We start from the raw sequence: 17,696 nt of genomic DNA on the forward strand, positions 1-17,696 counted from the left end.
AAAAAAAAAACAGAGAAAGAAAGAAAGAAAGAAAAGGATATCACGGAAGAATGAATTGGAATGATCTCAACGTTTAAATAAAATATTGAACAACTTTGATTTGACTCAACATAAATTTAGATAATACTAACTTACTAAAAATATTTTCATAAATACGCAGAGAAAGATAAAACCCTTTTCAATAATTATTTTTCTACGTTCTTTCCTTTTAAAATTGTAAGGTAGTTTTAACAAATTTTTATTCTAAAAAATAGTTACCATCTAAAAAATAGTTACCATAATTAAAAATTACATACTCTTTAATCAAAAATACATATAAAATGCTCAGTAATTTTCAACGTTTATTGAGAGTTTTTTTTTAAAAAAAAAATCATTAATTGTTTCCGGAAAACACCAAAATGTCCGATATATTTAAACACGTTATCTCCAAAAGGAAAATGACTTCAAATTTTGAATCTCAGTTCGATGAATAAATGGCATTTTTTTATATATATATATTTCAACGAACATGAAATTGTTAATTTTAAAAGAAAATCTCATATTTGACCATGCAATTGATGTATAAAAGTACTGCATGTTCTCTTCACTTAATGCAGTAACCAATGGCTCTGTCACTTCATTTACTTGCTTCAACCAACAGATCAATCCTATTTTCTGACCAAGAATCTAGAAACCTTAGCAGAATTCCAACTCATAAACGGAACACTGCCCAGTTTGATAACCTATCTTATCCTACATCCTTGAGACAAAGCACAATCATAACTGAAAACAATACAGCATTTATGGTAAGAGTGATTCACACCAGTTTTAATTTCTGGACTATTTTCTCTTGTCAATTTTGTTTCATAATCAGCTTCTCACTAATCTTTCAGGATGAGATTCATATCAAGCATGCAACAAAACTGAAAGAAGCTAAGCATGTTTTTATGAGCACAGTGAAGGGGGAAGGGAGAGAAGTTTTATATATGATTAATGCTATCCAACGGCTTGGCATTGAATACCACTTTGAAGAGGAGATTGAAGAAGCTCTCCAAAAGAAACCATTCATGGCTTCTAGCTTATATTCTAGTGCTGGTCAACAACTGTCTGATGTGGCACTTCAATTCCGCTTGCTGAGCAACAAGGACACAATGTTCACGCAGGTGAGTGTTCTTGTCGATATCATATACACTATCTTCTGAGTTTTTCTGAACAGATTTTGCCAACTGATAATGTTGTAGTACATGTTACAGATTTATTCAATTCCTTCAAGGACAAGGAAGGGAATCTGAGAGAAACCGTTAGAGAAGATATATTGGGGCTTCTTGAATTGCATGAAGCTTCTCAGCTTAGTGTAGAAGGTGAGAACAATCTTGATGAAGCAGGGGAAATAAGCCGGAGTCATCTTGCTGCATGGTTGTCTGCAAATAATGAAACTCATCTGGCCAAACATATCTCAAGTGCATTGCAGCTTCCTTTTCACAAAAGCTTGCCCAGGTTTTCACACAGAAGATCTTGTTTGAATGATTTCAAGTTCCAAGTGAACACTCCATGGATTCTCACTTTACAAGAGTTGGCCAATTGTGATTCCTGCATAATTAAGTCCATACACAAGGAGGAATTCCTTCAGGTTTCCAAGTGAGCTCATGTTGAATATATATGAAAGAATCGTAATTTCATAGACTTTGTTTGTGTGCAGATGTGTCTGCGTGTGTGTGTGTGTACTGACTCTGTATAATATAATTGATTAACAGATGGTGGAAGGACCTTGGACTGAGCAAGGAGTTGAAGCTTGTGAGGGATGACCCACTCAAATGGTACATGTGGCCAATGGCATGCCTGACAGATCCCAAGTTCTCAGAGCAGAGGATTGAGCTCACAAAACCTCTGTCCCTTGTCTATATAATTGATGACATGTTCGATGTTTATGGATCTCCAGATGAACTAAGTCTATTTACAGATGCTGTTAATAGGTATTGAAAAACATGTCTACACAGGGAGGAAAAGAGAAGAGAAGGGAAAGATACATAATAAATATAACTATTTCTACTGCTAAATCACATCCTGTGATTGCAGGTGGGAATTGAAAGCTGCAGAGAAACTACCACAACACATGAGAACATGTTTCCATGCTCTTCATGACATTACAAATGAATTTTCCTACAAGGTCTATCTAAAGCAAGGATGGGACCCTTTGAACTCTCTACACAAACTGGTAAGATTAAGAGCATATTTTAACTCAAAACTGTAAGGCTCAAATTTAAGGTCTTTCTTCTTTATATATATTAGTTATTAAGATCAATTTTATTCGATGTGAGACTTCCACACCATCTTAATTTCACTCACACTTAGACATCTTAACAACCTCTCCCTCAAGTGCACTAGCCTAGTTTTTGGCACAATAATAGGCTTTCAAGTCCCAAGCAAAACTTGGATAAGATAATACTTGTTAAGAATGGGGAGTAATCACTCGAAAATAGGAGGGAGAGGAGAATAGACAAGAACAATGGAAAAAAAAATCACATCTTAACTCAAAATGTCAAAACTTACATTTATAAGTCTTTCTTCTTTATTGTATACTCCCTCTAGTCCTTATTGCTGGATACTTTTAATTGTTTCACGCATTTTAAAAAAAAATTAGTTTTGTCTTCATATCATAAAAAATTATCTGTACTTTCATTTTTACCCTTAACTTTAAATAATGATACAACTACATTAAATACCTTTACGCTAATCAAGAAAGTGTAAATTTTAAAAAAATAATTTAATTATTACAAAGTGTTATATATTATGAATTAAAAATTATTTCTAGAAAGTGCATACAAATAGGATCAGAGGGGGTATTAGTTATTGAGTCCCTTTATCCAATTTGTTACTTCCCACATCATTTTAAGTCCACTCACAGTTGAACATCTTAACATATAAACAGCTGAAGCAATAAAGTGAAGGTCATTTAATAGTTTTATCATATAGAGTTGCTTAATTCTTCTGACTGAACAAGTCTTGCATGTACCAGTGGGTTCAATTGTGCAATGCCTTCCTTGCTGAAGCAAAGTGGTTTGCTTCAGCTCACACGCCCAGCACTGAGGAATACTTGAAGAATGGGATTATAAGTTCAGGAGTACAAGTAGTGCTAGGACACACCTTATTTCTCCTAAGCCATGGTATAACCAAGGAAATTGTGTCAACTATGGATGACAATCCAGGCATTGTTTCTTCAGTAGCCTCAATTCTTCGCCTGTCAGATGATCTAGAAGGATACATGGTACGTACCAAGTTGATCTGATAAGTTTATTTAAGAATTGGAAATGGTGTTTTATGAAATGAGGTTTTGATTATGCAGGAACATGATGAGAATGGTCATGATGGATCTTATCTTGAGTGTTACATGAGACAGAACAGAGGCATTTCTGCTGAAGAAACACGAGAACATGTCACTCACATGATCTCAGACTCATGGAAACGTCTCAATCAAGAATGTCTTGCACAAGTTCCATTCTCATCAACCTTTAAGAAGGTTTGTCTCAACACTGCGAGGATGGTGCGTCTGATGTACGGTTCTGATGCCAATCACTGCTTGTTCAATTAATGGAGAAAAATCATATGAGGTCTTTGCCGTAAGGTTTCAAATCTAGAATGATGTAACAATTGCAGCAGTAATACTACTACATTTTGTGTCTCTGATTTTGGACTACATCACCTAATTCAAAATGAGAATTACTATCATTAAACTCATAGTATCATATGTTAATAATCACTGATCCATCATCCATGCATGCAGATTATAGGTGGTTGGATTTTGTTCTCATTTTCAAATTTCGAACTTACAATGATGTGCAAAAATGACTCATTAATCTTGCAATATTGTAGAATTGAACAATCCAACGAGTCATGCGTCTAATTGAGAACACACATTTTTCGATAAGCTGATAAGGCTGAATTTGAAAATATTTATCGGATTGACGCACCAATTTGCGTGATTGTTTTTAGTCTTTCCTTCTTGTGCGAACGCTACAACAGTTATCATTGCCTGGATTAACATGTCATGCATCGTATTGACTGTAACAGTAAATGTTATTTGTTCACTCACCTGAAATTACCAAAAACTTAAATACTTAATCTTATATATTTAATATACTTTTATATAATTAAACCAAAAAAAAACCATATATATTTGATATATTTTTATCCAATCAAATCAAAATAAGTAAAACTTATAGTGTTAAATAATATTAATAACAAGAGTTTGTTCCAGAAAATATAACTTTAAATTTTTATATTTTACTTAAATTTTATTATAAGTCTCTATATTTTTTTTGATATTTTAGATCATTATATTTTTATTTCTTAGTGTCCTAAGTCCCTCCATGAACAGTGTTATAGAGACTTAGAACACTAAAAAATAAAAATATAAAAATATAAAATACTGAAAAAAAAATGTAAAGATCTATAATAAAACTCAAATAAAGTGCAAGTACTTAAAGTTATGTTTTTAAATAATTTTTTTAAAAATGTTTTAACAGCTCTAATGATTAAATCAAATTTTTACCCATTTTCTCAATGCGCACATGTGAAGTGATTGAAAGTGCATTCTCTAATATTCAGTCAATAGAGTTCTGCTCCTGGTTTGCAATTAATGTAATTAATAGTATGGTGTTGAAATTTAATGTTATCAATAAGGATATTGGTAGAAAGCATTAAATGTTTTACAAATTTACTCTTCTAATCTTATTTATAAATAACTTTTAACATGTTTTATCAATATAAAAAAAATCTTAAATTTTATTAACTTTATCTAAAAATTTAATAAGGTATCAAATTTACCCTTCTTGAAGATATATACTTTAACAACATATTTTTTCTCTCTAATATTTAATGAATTATAAAAGAAAAAATTTATGATAAAAATTTAATGAGATGACTTATAAATTACATCAAAAAAAAAAAAATTTCCTTCCACTACCCTATAAAAAAGATCAAGCAAATTATTTAATGACGTAACAAACTTTTGAATCATTTTCTCAATATGTGTGAGGTGATTGGAAGTGCATCTTCTCTATGAGATAGTTCATTGGACTGCTATTAATGTAATTAATACATTGTTGAAATTTAATGTTATCAGTCAAGGTATGGGTAGAAAGCATTGAAAGTTTTTAACAAATTTAATGATCCAACAAACTTTTAAGGTGAGAATCACCTTCTCTCTCCACAAATGCCTATACATATCTCAATGGCAATGCAATACCGGCAATTCTCAAATAAGAAGACGGTCACAGCCATACTTTTTAACTGCCTCAGAAAAATGTCAAACTTTCACCATCTTGCCCTCTTCCTTGCACTTGTATCAGCATGCTTCTGCAATAAAATAGTCGCAGCCATGGATGGCACCAATGGCGATGCTCAAGCTAGAATCCAGATCCAAATTTTTTTGCCAAAGCAAGCAAAGCCAGTGAGCATAACATGCACCTCAGAAAGCTTTGTGGTTCTAGCAGGACAAAGTCATGTATGGAATGTGCCCGTTAACCGGACTGAATCGTGCCACGCGCTATGGGGCCATTCCTCTGCTTCTTTTAATGCTTTTGATCTAAACGTTGACTCAGGCCATGATGTCATCTATTGGTCTACAAAGCTTGATGGTTTCTTTCATAGCTGGGACAATCTCAACTGGGATAAAAAGGCTGGTTGGATTGGATTTACTCAACACTAATGGATGCTGCTACCTCCTAATGATGAATAAATATCCATTGGCTCAAATGATAATCTTGATTTAAGCAAATATCATTCGGAACTAGATTAAACTATTGCCTGTTAATACCCCTTCTTGCCATCCATTTTACTTGGACTTAAACACAAGTTAACATACACAAATGATACACAAGTGAGATATAAATAATGACTACAGAGTTCTATAAGCTTGTGTTAGGAACATCCAAGAGAAGACAGTCAATACTCAATAGGCACTAGAATCTCGAAGTTAATTTCAACGAATTCAAAGATATGTCAATGACTAGTTGTTTATAGAGAGTGAGAGTCATAAACGCGGTAAAGATGAACTAAAACGTAATGAGAAAACAATATCATATAAGGAAGAAGCAGGTTATGCCGTTTTCAAGCCTTGAATTACACGCTTAGAATGCGCCAACATAATTAAGGATTAGAATAACAAGAATAATAGAACGAACATCAGAGATCATGCACTAGCCTACTTTTCTTGCGGCAAACTTAGCTTAAAACGACTCCCAAGTTTCACCATCTTCTTTACCTCTAAAATCCTTCTCTTTTCCGCCAGTTTATCCACCACAAGCTGCGGAATTGATGCTTCAACATAGTTCCGACACTCGAAAATATCCTTGCTTACCTTATATGCAGAATACAGATCACCATTCTCGCACAGAAATGGAATAAGCAGTTTAAATGTTGTGTTATTCGGGTTGTAATCGGAGTTTGCTATTTCACGGTACCACTTCTTAACTTCATCCAAATTTTTCTCGTTGACAAAACCCTTAATCAAAGCATTTATGCTATAAATATCAGGCTTCACACCGTCATCTCTCATCTTCTCAATCAATTCAACAGCTTCTTTCATGTTCTTCTGCCCAACCAATCCTTCTAACTTAGCATTGTAACTCCTAATATCAGGAATAACATCCTTCCTCCCCATTAGGCTCCAAATCTTGTCGCCATCTGAAAAACGACCATTCACATATAACCCATGCAGCAGCGTATTGAATGTTATCAAATCCGGGATAACACCCTTCTTCTCCATCTCATCAAGCATGGCAATGGCGGAATCAAAAGAATCCATTTCACAAAATGCCTTGATAACAGTATTATAAGACACCAAATTTGGTTCAACGGACAGCTTCGCGGGCAGCTCCTTGAAAAGGCGATCTACCATGTCAAATTTCTTAGAATGTAAATAAGCAGACAAGAGGGCGTTAAAAGATAGCACCGTCCGGGTGCAATTTCTCTCCGGCAATCCATCGAACAGCTTGTGCGCATTTTCAAACATGCCCGATAGGCCATAGAGCCTGATCAGCCGAGCCGAGAAGCCTTCTCTGGAAATGTCTTTGTACCTCTTTTGGTCTTCTAGGATCTCTTCGACCAAATTGAATTGCTTGGCGGAGGCAAGGCGACGAACCGTGAGTTCGTAAATGCCATCTTTGGTTCGGAAACGGTCGACTTCGGAGGCATCCTTGAACTTCTGGACGAGGAGGTTATAGTCCCTTTCCTTGTAGAGCTTCTTCACTAACGACCGGATGCTGGGGGCGGCGCCGGCGGAGGAAGAGAAGTTGCGCTGAAGAAGGCGACAAAGAGACGACATCGTATTTGTTGGAGTTCTCGGGTTGAGGCGGGAGAGCAAACTGCAAACAAGAGTTACAACTACAAGGAAGAGGGTTTAGTGGGGATTTTAGGGTTTGTTTGTTTTTAATTTTTAAAAATTATTTTTGTTTTTAAAAATAAAAAAATTTAAAACTTTGTTTGAATAAGCGTTTGAATAAGTGTTTTATATTTAGTTATTTTTAAAATTATTTTTATTTTTTATTTTAAAAACAAAAAAATAACTTTAAATTATTTTCATTTTATTTTTTTATATTTAAAATATTTTATTTTTTTATATTTAAAATATACTACAATTGATTATTAAAAATTATAATTATTTAATTAATTTTTATTATTAATCATTACCATTGGCTGTTTATAACTATTATTATCAATTTATTTTTTAATTTTAATACTTCTTTTTAATTCACATAACCAAATTGGTTTTCATTTTATTTTGTTTTAAAAATAATTTATAAAAATTATATTACAAAATAATTTTTAAAAATAAAAACCAAACAGGCCTTAGTTTGTGCATCTCACCTTTCTTTGTTTTTTTTTTTTTTAAACCCTGAAAATCGTAGGTTTTTAATTGAGATAATAAAATTCAATCGCTTAAAGTTTGTCACTTAATTGATCCTCAACTTTATTTTTAATTTAATTTTTATTATTTTAAAAGAGACTACACCATTAAGATCCGTTTATGTAAATAATGAAATATTAAGTTAGCAGTTATATAGTTTAATTAAAAAGTTTGATCAGAAAAAAAAATTAAAACACTCAATTTTTTTAAAAAAAAATGAGAGAACAAAATAACTTTTGTAATTTGAAGATCAATTTCTGTTTTAAAATTTAAAGAAGTAATATGATAACTTGAAAAAAATATAAGGGTAATCAATAATTGAGATAAAGTTGAAAAATTTAAAGTTGGGTTAAAGTGTATTAATTTTTTATATATTTCCACGAGGAGTAGGAAGCACCCCATTCTAATAAGTGGAGCATTTTCTCACCTAAATCATTTTTTTAAAAAACAAAAATTCCCTCCATTAGTGGAATAATTTGGAGAAAAAAATGCTCTATTTATTAGTATAGAATACCTAGCATTCTTTAAATGAAAGTACTGGAAAAATGTGCTTTAATCCTAATAATAATAATAATAAAATATTTTTAAATAAATTATAAAAAATGGCCTTATAAGAAAACTAATAATGATTAGATCCATTAAATCTTTTAGGTCATTCAATGTAATTTTTTTAGTCAAATCTTCCTCTAAATATTGTGCCACCTAAATTTAATATTTTAATATTTTGTAATTTTGTATTAACATAAGGGAATGAACCTTCAAATAAAATTATGAAATTAATATTATCTTGTTAAATTTGCAACTCATTTTTTAATTTTAAAATTAGAAACATATTACATTATATGAAAATACCAATTGAAAATAAGTGACACTTCAATTTTAAATATATGTTAATTTGATCATTAATTGATCAAAAAAATTATAAATAATGACTTAGAACATTTAAGAGACTTAATCAATATTAATTTTTTTAGAGAAAATTATTTTCTTAATAAATATTAAATATTTTAATAATCTTAATTAAAATTTATTTTAACAAAATTTCAAGACACTCAACTCTTTATGAAATCTACATGTCACATCAATAAAAAAACAACAAAGTTAATGAATTACTAATAAAGAGAAATTTTTATTTCCCTAAAAAATAATTTAGAGAGAAAAAGACCTCATTTATTAATATAAAATACCCATAACTCTTCCCGGGGAAAAATACAAGGGGAATAATGCACCTTAACCCTTAAAAGTTTAATTATTCCAAACGTTTTCCATTCCAATATTCCAACCATCAACCATGCTCGGATCAAGCCCAGCAGTATTATATTCTCTCACGAGTCCAAAATACAAATTTTTTCTGCAAATTAATTTTGATCCAAATTATGAACTTATGATTTGACCCAAAAATAGAATCCATTTTATGGTTTTACCCTTTATTTACATCTGATGATTCTTATGTCCATGAATATACAACCTCACATATCATAAATTGAAATTAAAAATAAAAAGGAAAAAGGATATAAATTTTTATCATTTTTATGAGAATAGAAATTTTATTGATATATAAATTATCATTAGAAGATGTTTTTATTTTGTACAGGAAAGAAAATAAAGCAACTAAGAGAAACCACTGTAAATGGGACTTCCCTATTTCACAGTAATCAGTGATAAAAATTGAAAAAGAGGTCATCAGGGATGAAAAAATCATGACTACTTCTCCCCTTCACCTTCCAATCTTCATTATAGTAAAAACAAAATAAAAAATGTGATTAGAAAAGTAGAGGAAAGGATGAGACTAGAAGAAGAGAGATCCTCTCCCGGGAATGAGGCATGAAAAATCAAGCATTCAACATATTAACAACTCTATAAAAGAAATTTTCATCAACAAAACACAATATTATTACATCCTCAGAGAGAAATCCTAGAAACAAGATGTCATTATCTACAGAGAAGGATCATTGCCTACCACAGCTTTCCAGTTTTCTTATCACTCCTTCACCTGAAAACACCTTTTCTACAAAAGATTTCTATTATACAGAGTCAACTGCCCCCTCAACCTGCTGCTTTGCAAGGTACCTTTCCCTCCTCTCTTTCTGGTAAACACGATCAGCAATTACACAGATTAAGCATTTGTCACATGTATAATTATAAGTTGCAGCATAACTTATACCTCACAAACCAACTATATGTACTCACCCATTCATCAATCACAAGTCCTTCCCCAATAATCTTAGCACCAGTATCCTCCGGAGGTTTCTTTCGTGCCTCAAGTGCGGCGTCAGCATCAGCCAACTGACGCTTCAGCTTTTCCAATGCCTTAATGAGACACATTTGGATAGCAAGCAATCAGAATGTTATAACGGGCAGGCATCTTATTAACATGGACATCAAGATAGAAGATACAGAATGTCTGGCAGACAGACAAAATGGAAGCAAGATACTTCATCACAAAGAACATATGAACACAAATCCAAGTACTTACTGGACTGGGATGCTCAGGATCTAGAAAAACAACACGTAGCACCTGCTCTACTGATACTTGGTCCTTTTGCTCATCAAACTGTTTCCAGAAATAACAAAAAGCTTACAAAAGAGTCAGAATCACACGAGGTTGAACCGAAAAAGTGAAAACCAAGTGCCTTGCAGAGTACAGTATAAACTTTTGATCTTGCAAGAAGGCAGAAAGATTAAAAAGGAAGAATGAATTTTACATATTTAAAATATATCAAAAAATACGTCCTTCCAATGAAACATAATAAAAAAAATCATGAAATCAAGTGATCTTATAAGTAGAAGTCAAGCAAATAGAGAATTTACGACAGGCTTGCTTAGGGTAAAAATAATAGTAAGATTGTTAGCTTCCATTCTGAGAGGTGGGAAGGTTGGTAAGATAAGCATAATATCAAATAACTCAAATCAAGAACTCTTTTAGAGGCAATTGCAATGACAGTGACTTTAACTAACCATCTCAGGAACGTAATCAATTGCTCCCTTGACCTTCAAGCTCATTATTTTAAATTTCAGTCTGCTCTTATCTGGCCTTTCATTATTTTCTGGAGGCTCAACAAACTTGAACACTATCAAATTGAATAAAAATTGGTGAGTTCATTTCAGCCAATTACATTACATATCCAAACAAAGCCCACAGTATCAAAAAAATGAAATATTCATTACCAGTTGCTATGATACTTTCACCAGGTGCAAGAATAGCTCCAGGAGGACGCATGAAACAGCTTTTGGGTGCAGTTGTCTGAAACTATATAATGCATATCAAAAGCACAACGAAATCATTTTAAGCAGTTGAATTTATGCACTAGAGAAAATCAAAAGCAAATAGCTCAGTTATTGAAAAGGCATACATTGAAGAGCTCCTAAGCAGAGCTATGTCAAAAGTAGCAGCTATAACATATAGTTGATAGCAAATAAATAATAGAAAAATTGAAAGGTGTATATGTTTAACTATACCTTGAAAGCGACATGAGATTTGGTAGTATTTTTAATCTTTATGGCACTCCTAACCTGCTTGCCTGGTTCATCTTCAGAAGAGTGATAGCAAATAATGAGTAGACAGAGTATAAGTCCGGCAATCTTGTGGGAGCACCAGAAGAAGAAATTCCACAAGATAAAAACCACATAGTCTATGTGGATACCAAAACCTTATATACATGCATAAAATGAATAGATATCCACGTGCGCTCATGTGTGTATCCATGACTGTGCACATTAAAGTGCAACGCTGAGAGTGCTAGTATTATTTGACATGCAGCTCAGTTGTTGGATATACAATAGCCATGAGAATATGACCTTTTCAAGAAGAACAAGTGTTTCATGATTTAATTCTCAATGAATTTAAAAAGCATCTGCTGCATAAAAGTTAAAATCATTGTTGCCACACAGAAATTTATCTTCTTTGACGTCTTGCTCGATCATTGGGAGCTTTATTTTCTTTCACTGAACATCAGAATTTGTCTATATAGATATATATATTTTCAAAAAAGAATTCAACCTCACCAGTCAGGATAATGGCCAACAAGCCTGTTATACCGACCACACAAGTCAATCATATTTGCTGTCTTGAATCTTATTTGTCGTCTTGCTTAACAATAATGGTTAGAATGTGAAGCTCAATTTTTTTTCTTTTTGCTACACATAAGAAAGCTGTTGATATATGCCTTTTCAGGAAGAATAAGTGTCTATTAATGCAATGCTCCTCCCTTCAAGCAAATTCAGCCGGTTGTCAGGTAGGTTAAGATTTATTCAGCTATTATACAAATCAAGTAACTAAGAAGGGAGGAAGGGAAAATTAGAAGAACATGTAAAGAGCTAATAAGTCAACAAGTAATAGAGATGGACATATCTCTTGCCAATTGTAAGGTAACCAAGCCCTCTGCATCTAGATGATATAGATGACATGAAGTTAAGGTGCAAAAGTTAATGACAATAAATGCCCAAACAAGAAACTTTTTAATTCAATTATCTATCTCCTACATGTAGATCAAAGAAAGAGAAGACTTGGGTATTTAATCTTATACACTTAATATACTCTTGTCCAATCAAATTACAACATATGAATTTTAAAATATTAATAATAAAAGTCCATTATAGAATAAATAATTTATAAAAGATCCACCTATTTTAATTTGATTGGAAACAAAGCATCCTAAATATACAAGTTTTCTCCTACCAAAAAAAAAGAAAAAAAGCACTTGAGTGACAACTTCCAACTACAGAAAACCATAAACAGCAGCAGCTACCTTTAATTTTGTTTAATGTGAGGATATATAAAGCCATTTGGTAAAATCCAAAAACTGCATTGTGAGACTTTCAGCTTTTGGTCCGTACAAATTTCCAATTTTAGAATAACTTTGATGATTGTGATAGATAGAGCCCCTTTAACCAATAGAAAGCTTATTCATCGCGAATGAGCATTTTCAACTCAGATTCAAAAGGGGAAAGGATTAACAATTAATTGTCGGATCGTAAGAGTTATCTCTAAGTAGAGAAAGCACCGCAATATGTTGCTGTATTGCTATTTAAACCCTAGCAAATGATGACAATCCAGACCCCCATTTGATCGTGATCAAAGCAATTAACTTGCACTCCAACAGGCACCAACATTTCCATAAGCTAAAAATAGAAAGACAAGGAGAATCCTTACAAGGCAAGTAGAGCTTATTGGAGGGATCAAGCTTGAGACGACGTCGAGTTGGCAGAAAGGACCTTGCAACCGAAGAAACCGAACTGGAGCCATGAGACGCTGAACCCTCAATCGGAGGAGGATTATGATGGTGGTGGACGGTAGTAGACGGCGTCGTGCTAGCCGAATTAGCTCCCGAGCTACGAAACGGAAGCCTGAAGAAATTCCAGACCTTCCCATCGGAGGGTGGCCTATGGTTACCTATCGCCATGTCCTCTCTGTGCTCTAGACGCAGTAGGCTTTTCACAGAACACCGAGGAGCAAACGGCACCGTTTACTTGCTCCGGGGTCAACTCATGAGAATCGGAGGCCCGTGCCTGGACTGGGCTTACTTGAGGAGAGAACTAAAAAGTGGGGGAAACAGAAAGATCGCGGATCTGAGACGCGGATTGATGGGAAATGGAGAAGATAGTTTCGCGTCCGGGCTTTTGTGGTTTGATTTGGTGTTTCCGGGTCCTGCACTGGGATCACCAAGAAGGAAAATGGTTAAGGAATCAGAATTAAGAAACACGAGGAACGGCGTCGTAGCGGAGGGAAGAAAACGTGTTTTGTGAAATTGGTGGGTCCCAGAAGTTGACTTTAGGAGAAAGTGGAGGTGGAGGCAGTGGTTTTGGTGAATGGATTTACTTTTGAAGTTGATAAATGAAAAAGAAATAATTTTTGGAATAGTGGAGTGGATTAGTTGTGGAAAACGCCGCTGTATTTTGAACTGATTAAACATGGCTTTATAATTTTAATAATGATAACGACGACTTAGTTTTGAAATGGAATAAATAACTATATAGTTCTGCATTATGCTCTGGTGGACATGAATGTTAATTGTTCTTCTTTTAGGAAACAATTTATATTAGTGTTAAACTTTGAACAAACTGGTCTCACCATTCTTTGTTAAAAAGAATCAAATCATACACTTGAACCCTCAAGATAATACCTCGTTCAGGGATGAATATATCTTATAAGCAAATATACTCTACATAACATTTCTCTATTTTTGGTATAGTTATCTATTTACATGTAATTAAAGTCAAGACATCATGCTTAAGCATAATTCTTTTTACTAAAAGCAACACTTATTAATAACATTTCATTTCTTCCAACAAACTTTTTGTTTGGTCTTGTTATAACTAGCACATATATACTTGGATCCTTGAATTCTGAACATGACAATAATAATATTTAACTATTTTTTATCGTACAGGATATGTTTTTTTTGTTGAAAATAATTATATTATTTAATTCATATTCGTGTACTCATTAGGGGAAAAAAAATAATAGCCAACTAGACTAGCTCATGTAACAAGAGTTCGGTGGATTTGTTATTTTGAGAGAGAGAGAGAGAGAGAGTTTGTTGGATTTTTAGTACGAGAAAAAAGCATTGAGGTTGTTGGAGATTTTATCTTTTTTAATAATAATAATAATAATACGGCTTTTGAGGCGATCACGCGGGAGAGACGGACACAGAGTTTTAAGGCTGACGCTCCTTGCAGAAACCATCGATCTTGGCGTGAAGCGCGTGACAACTGTCGGCCTAAAACATGCGTGAAAACCGTAGGCCGAAAAACCAACTCTTGCATGGCGGGGGCCGGTCGGGGTTTGCGCTTGCGTGTTCACTTAAATTGGGCTAAAGCAATGGCTTGTTTGGAAGTGACTCGGCCCAATACAATAATATATTTACTTGATACTTTTTATCACTAAGATAGTCTATTTTTATGACTTCAGTTGAACGAGCTGGAATTACTTCCTAGAAGAGTTTTACATTATGCATGAGAATAATGTAATTTCTGGCTCTCAAATTTATTTCATTTATCAACTTAATCTTTTAAATTTAATTTTTATCAATTTAATTTTATTTTCTTGCATATTGACTTAATCCTTATCATTTAAAAAGAATGATCATTATTTAAATTTGCTAACATAGATAACTTTATCCATGATAATCATATAAATTAATGAAAAAAATAATGATTTAGTTGAAAAGAAATTTGCTCTAAAATTTTAAAAAACAAGAGAACAAAGATTGTATTGATAGAAATCATAGATTTAAGAATTAATTTATTTTCATTTAATTATATATATGCATAACAAGTCGACAATATTTTATATATTATTTTATTTTATTCGTGTTAAAAATTAAAACTTAAAAGTAATCATATGATAACTTTAAAAGAAAATTAAATTTAAGTAACCAAATCAAAAGAAGACTAAATTTAAACTTTTCTCCCGTCTCTAAGAGCCTTTCTTTCACCCCTGTGAGTTGATTTTCTCGTTGGGAGTCACTGTGGCATTTGCTTATCCTTCTTACTCCCTATTTCTCGTTTTGCTTTTCTACCCGTTGTCAAGTGTCGGTCTGCATGACTGATCCCTCTGTTGGTTTGAGGAAAACTTGGGCATTCAAGAGGTTAGGTTTCATTGGGGATGGTGGAGATTGATAGCGGGAACACTGCATCTAACAACGATATTAGTAATGTGAAGATTAAGTGGAGGAAATAGCATTTTAAGGATAGAAATTATGGCGCCTTGATGGGTAAGATTTTTTCAAAAGCGCCTATTTCAAGGGTTAATGTTGAATGGATGATTGAGCTTGCTTGGCATGTAGATGGGAAATTTGAAGTTCATAATGGAATTGATTGCCATTTTTCTTTATATTTTGATAATAAGGAAGAAATGCTAAGAGTTCTGGAAGAAGGTCCCTAGGTAGTTAAAGATCACATGCTTTCTCTACAGAAACGAACTTCACATCTCAGTCTAAGCGAAATAAAGGTTTCAACTTGTGAGTTTTGGATTCAGTTTCACAATCTTCCTAAGGAAGCTTTAGATACTAAAAATATTTTTCTATTATGATCATCTATAGGTCAAGTTCTGGCTGTTCAAGATGCTTTTAAGGGTGATCATTTGGTTCAAAATTTTGGCATAGTTAAAATAGCTATTGATCCTCTTGTGCCATTAAAATCAATCATGTGGGTTCAAATATCAAACATATCTCCTGCTAAAGTTTTTATCAGGTATGAAAGATTACAAAAATTCTACCATAAATGTAGAAGATTGGGACATGAGTTAAAGAGTTGTTCCCATGATGATTAGATTGGTTGAAGTACTGACTCTTCCAAAAAGTTCACTCCCAAACTATGTGTTAATTTTTCAAAACCAATTGCTCATTTGATCTAGATCAATGATGGAGTCTTTCTAGATTCTGGAATAATGGAAGATGATGAGGCAACTAGAGACTACTCCAAGGATAGGAATGTTTTACATGGGAATTCTAGCCTGTATGGGGAAGAGGTTTGTTGTAACATCCTGAGAAGAAAGACTTAAGTGATAACCATAAATTTGAGAGTTAAGGGAATTGATTTGGGGTTTGAGTGTTCCTTAGGATAAGGCAATGACCTTAGATTTAGGACTAGATGAAAGGTGGAAAACCTAAAGTGGAGAAGCTTCACTGTGCTACTCACCTAGGCAAGTAGGAGTACTTACTAGGGTGAGTAGTGTTGTGCTTATTGGGGCGAGTTGAGCAGCTCACTAGGATGAGCAGTGCATTTTGAGAAAATTATAAATACGTGATTTAGCTGAAAGTGGAAGTTAGAAACTCATTTAAATTTTCTAGAGGTGGTTTTCTACAAAGCTCTGGTAGGTTGATGGTTTGTGAACCAAGGAGCCCCGAAAGAGCTAGATTCCTCTAAGGTAAGTCCCCTAAACCTAATCTACACTCTTTTACCTCCCTATTCTCTAGATTTGATGCTTGAGATCTTGCCCTGGACTTATATCTCATATTAGAATTCTTAAGGATTGTTTATCTAATTCTCAAATAGAGTATTAACTAGTTTGATTATTCATATAAAAATCATTTGTAGATTGAGATAGCCTTAGAATCATCTAGGTTCATATACGATAGAACTCAAGGATTAAGAGGTTAAACCTTTGATCTCTCAAAATTTTGATGTAGTTGAAAATTTATTATGTTATATACTATAGTCTGTGACATTGCCTGGTAAATTAATTATGCTATTCTACTTATCAAAATAAGTTTTACATGTAAGTCATGAAATCTAAGTTTGAGCCATAATATATTGTTCTGTATGACTCTAGGAGTATGATTTGAATGCTTGAAGCATGTTTTTGTTTACTAGGAATTGTCATATTACATGTTTTACATTATGGGAATTTTGTAATTGAGTAGTGTTGAAAAGAATGTACATATGAACCTTAGAATATAATTTCACTTTGAGAATATTGTTTATATACGCGCGCGCGCGCACACACACACATAAAGGTAGGAGTTCACCTATAAGAAAAAAGTTGTTATTATAAAAACCATAATAAGCCCTACTGAGGTCATACCCCAATAGTGATTAACATTTTATATGTGTTAGGTTCACTACTTGGAATGGTAATATTAGTCGTGCGTATCATGACACCTTGAAATGTGTGTGTTTGTTGTGTGTGTGTGTGTGTAAATATCATTATTAAAAAAGGGAAAACAAGGAGAAAACAGATTAGACAAATTCACTACCCATGGCCCACAACAATCATCTTTCTTCTTCTTTGTTCTCTGCTTCTAATGGCGCGGTGTAACATCCTGATTTTAAAAAAAATGATAATAATAGGAATTTATATTATTTGAGA

The 17,696-nt window shown here is 33.1% G+C and overlaps 2 protein-coding genes and 1 pseudogene across 2 annotated transcripts; 1 reads left to right on the forward strand and 2 right to left on the reverse strand.

The window, feature by feature from the left end:
- Positions 1 to 948: 948 nt before the first annotated feature.
- LOC129305385 (neryl diphosphate diphosphatase, chloroplastic-like) lies at positions 949 to 3,568 on the forward strand (annotated as a pseudogene).
- Positions 3,569 to 6,033: 2,465 nt separating this feature from the next.
- On the reverse strand, positions 6,034 to 7,360 carry LOC129306778 (pentatricopeptide repeat-containing protein At1g55890, mitochondrial-like). The gene has a single exon (XM_054947505.1). The coding sequence runs from the start codon at positions 7,301 to 7,303 to the stop codon at positions 6,182 to 6,184; it is 1,122 nt and encodes a 373-aa protein (XP_054803480.1). The 5' UTR covers positions 7,304 to 7,360; the 3' UTR covers positions 6,034 to 6,181.
- A 2,350-nt stretch (positions 7,361 to 9,710) lies between these two features.
- On the reverse strand, positions 9,711 to 13,527 carry LOC129304407 (vesicle-associated protein 4-2-like). Its single transcript, XM_054944044.1, has 7 exons — positions 13,038 to 13,527; positions 11,345 to 11,415; positions 11,054 to 11,135; positions 10,844 to 10,956; positions 10,362 to 10,439; positions 10,076 to 10,195; positions 9,711 to 9,972 (listed from the first exon to the last, which is right to left on the reverse strand). The coding sequence occupies exons 1-7, from the start codon at positions 13,285 to 13,287 to the stop codon at positions 9,910 to 9,912; spliced, it is 777 nt and encodes a 258-aa protein (XP_054800019.1). The 5' UTR covers positions 13,288 to 13,527; the 3' UTR covers positions 9,711 to 9,909.
- Between the last annotated feature and the right edge of the window lie 4,169 nt (positions 13,528 to 17,696).

The sequence above is a fragment of the Prosopis cineraria genome, unplaced genomic scaffold (genome assembly GCF_029017545.1).
Source record: "Prosopis cineraria cultivar Desert tree isolate PC_DT_omini unplaced genomic scaffold, ASM2901754v1 PC3, whole genome shotgun sequence".
NCBI lineage: Eukaryota > Viridiplantae > Streptophyta > Magnoliopsida > Fabales > Fabaceae > Prosopis > Prosopis cineraria.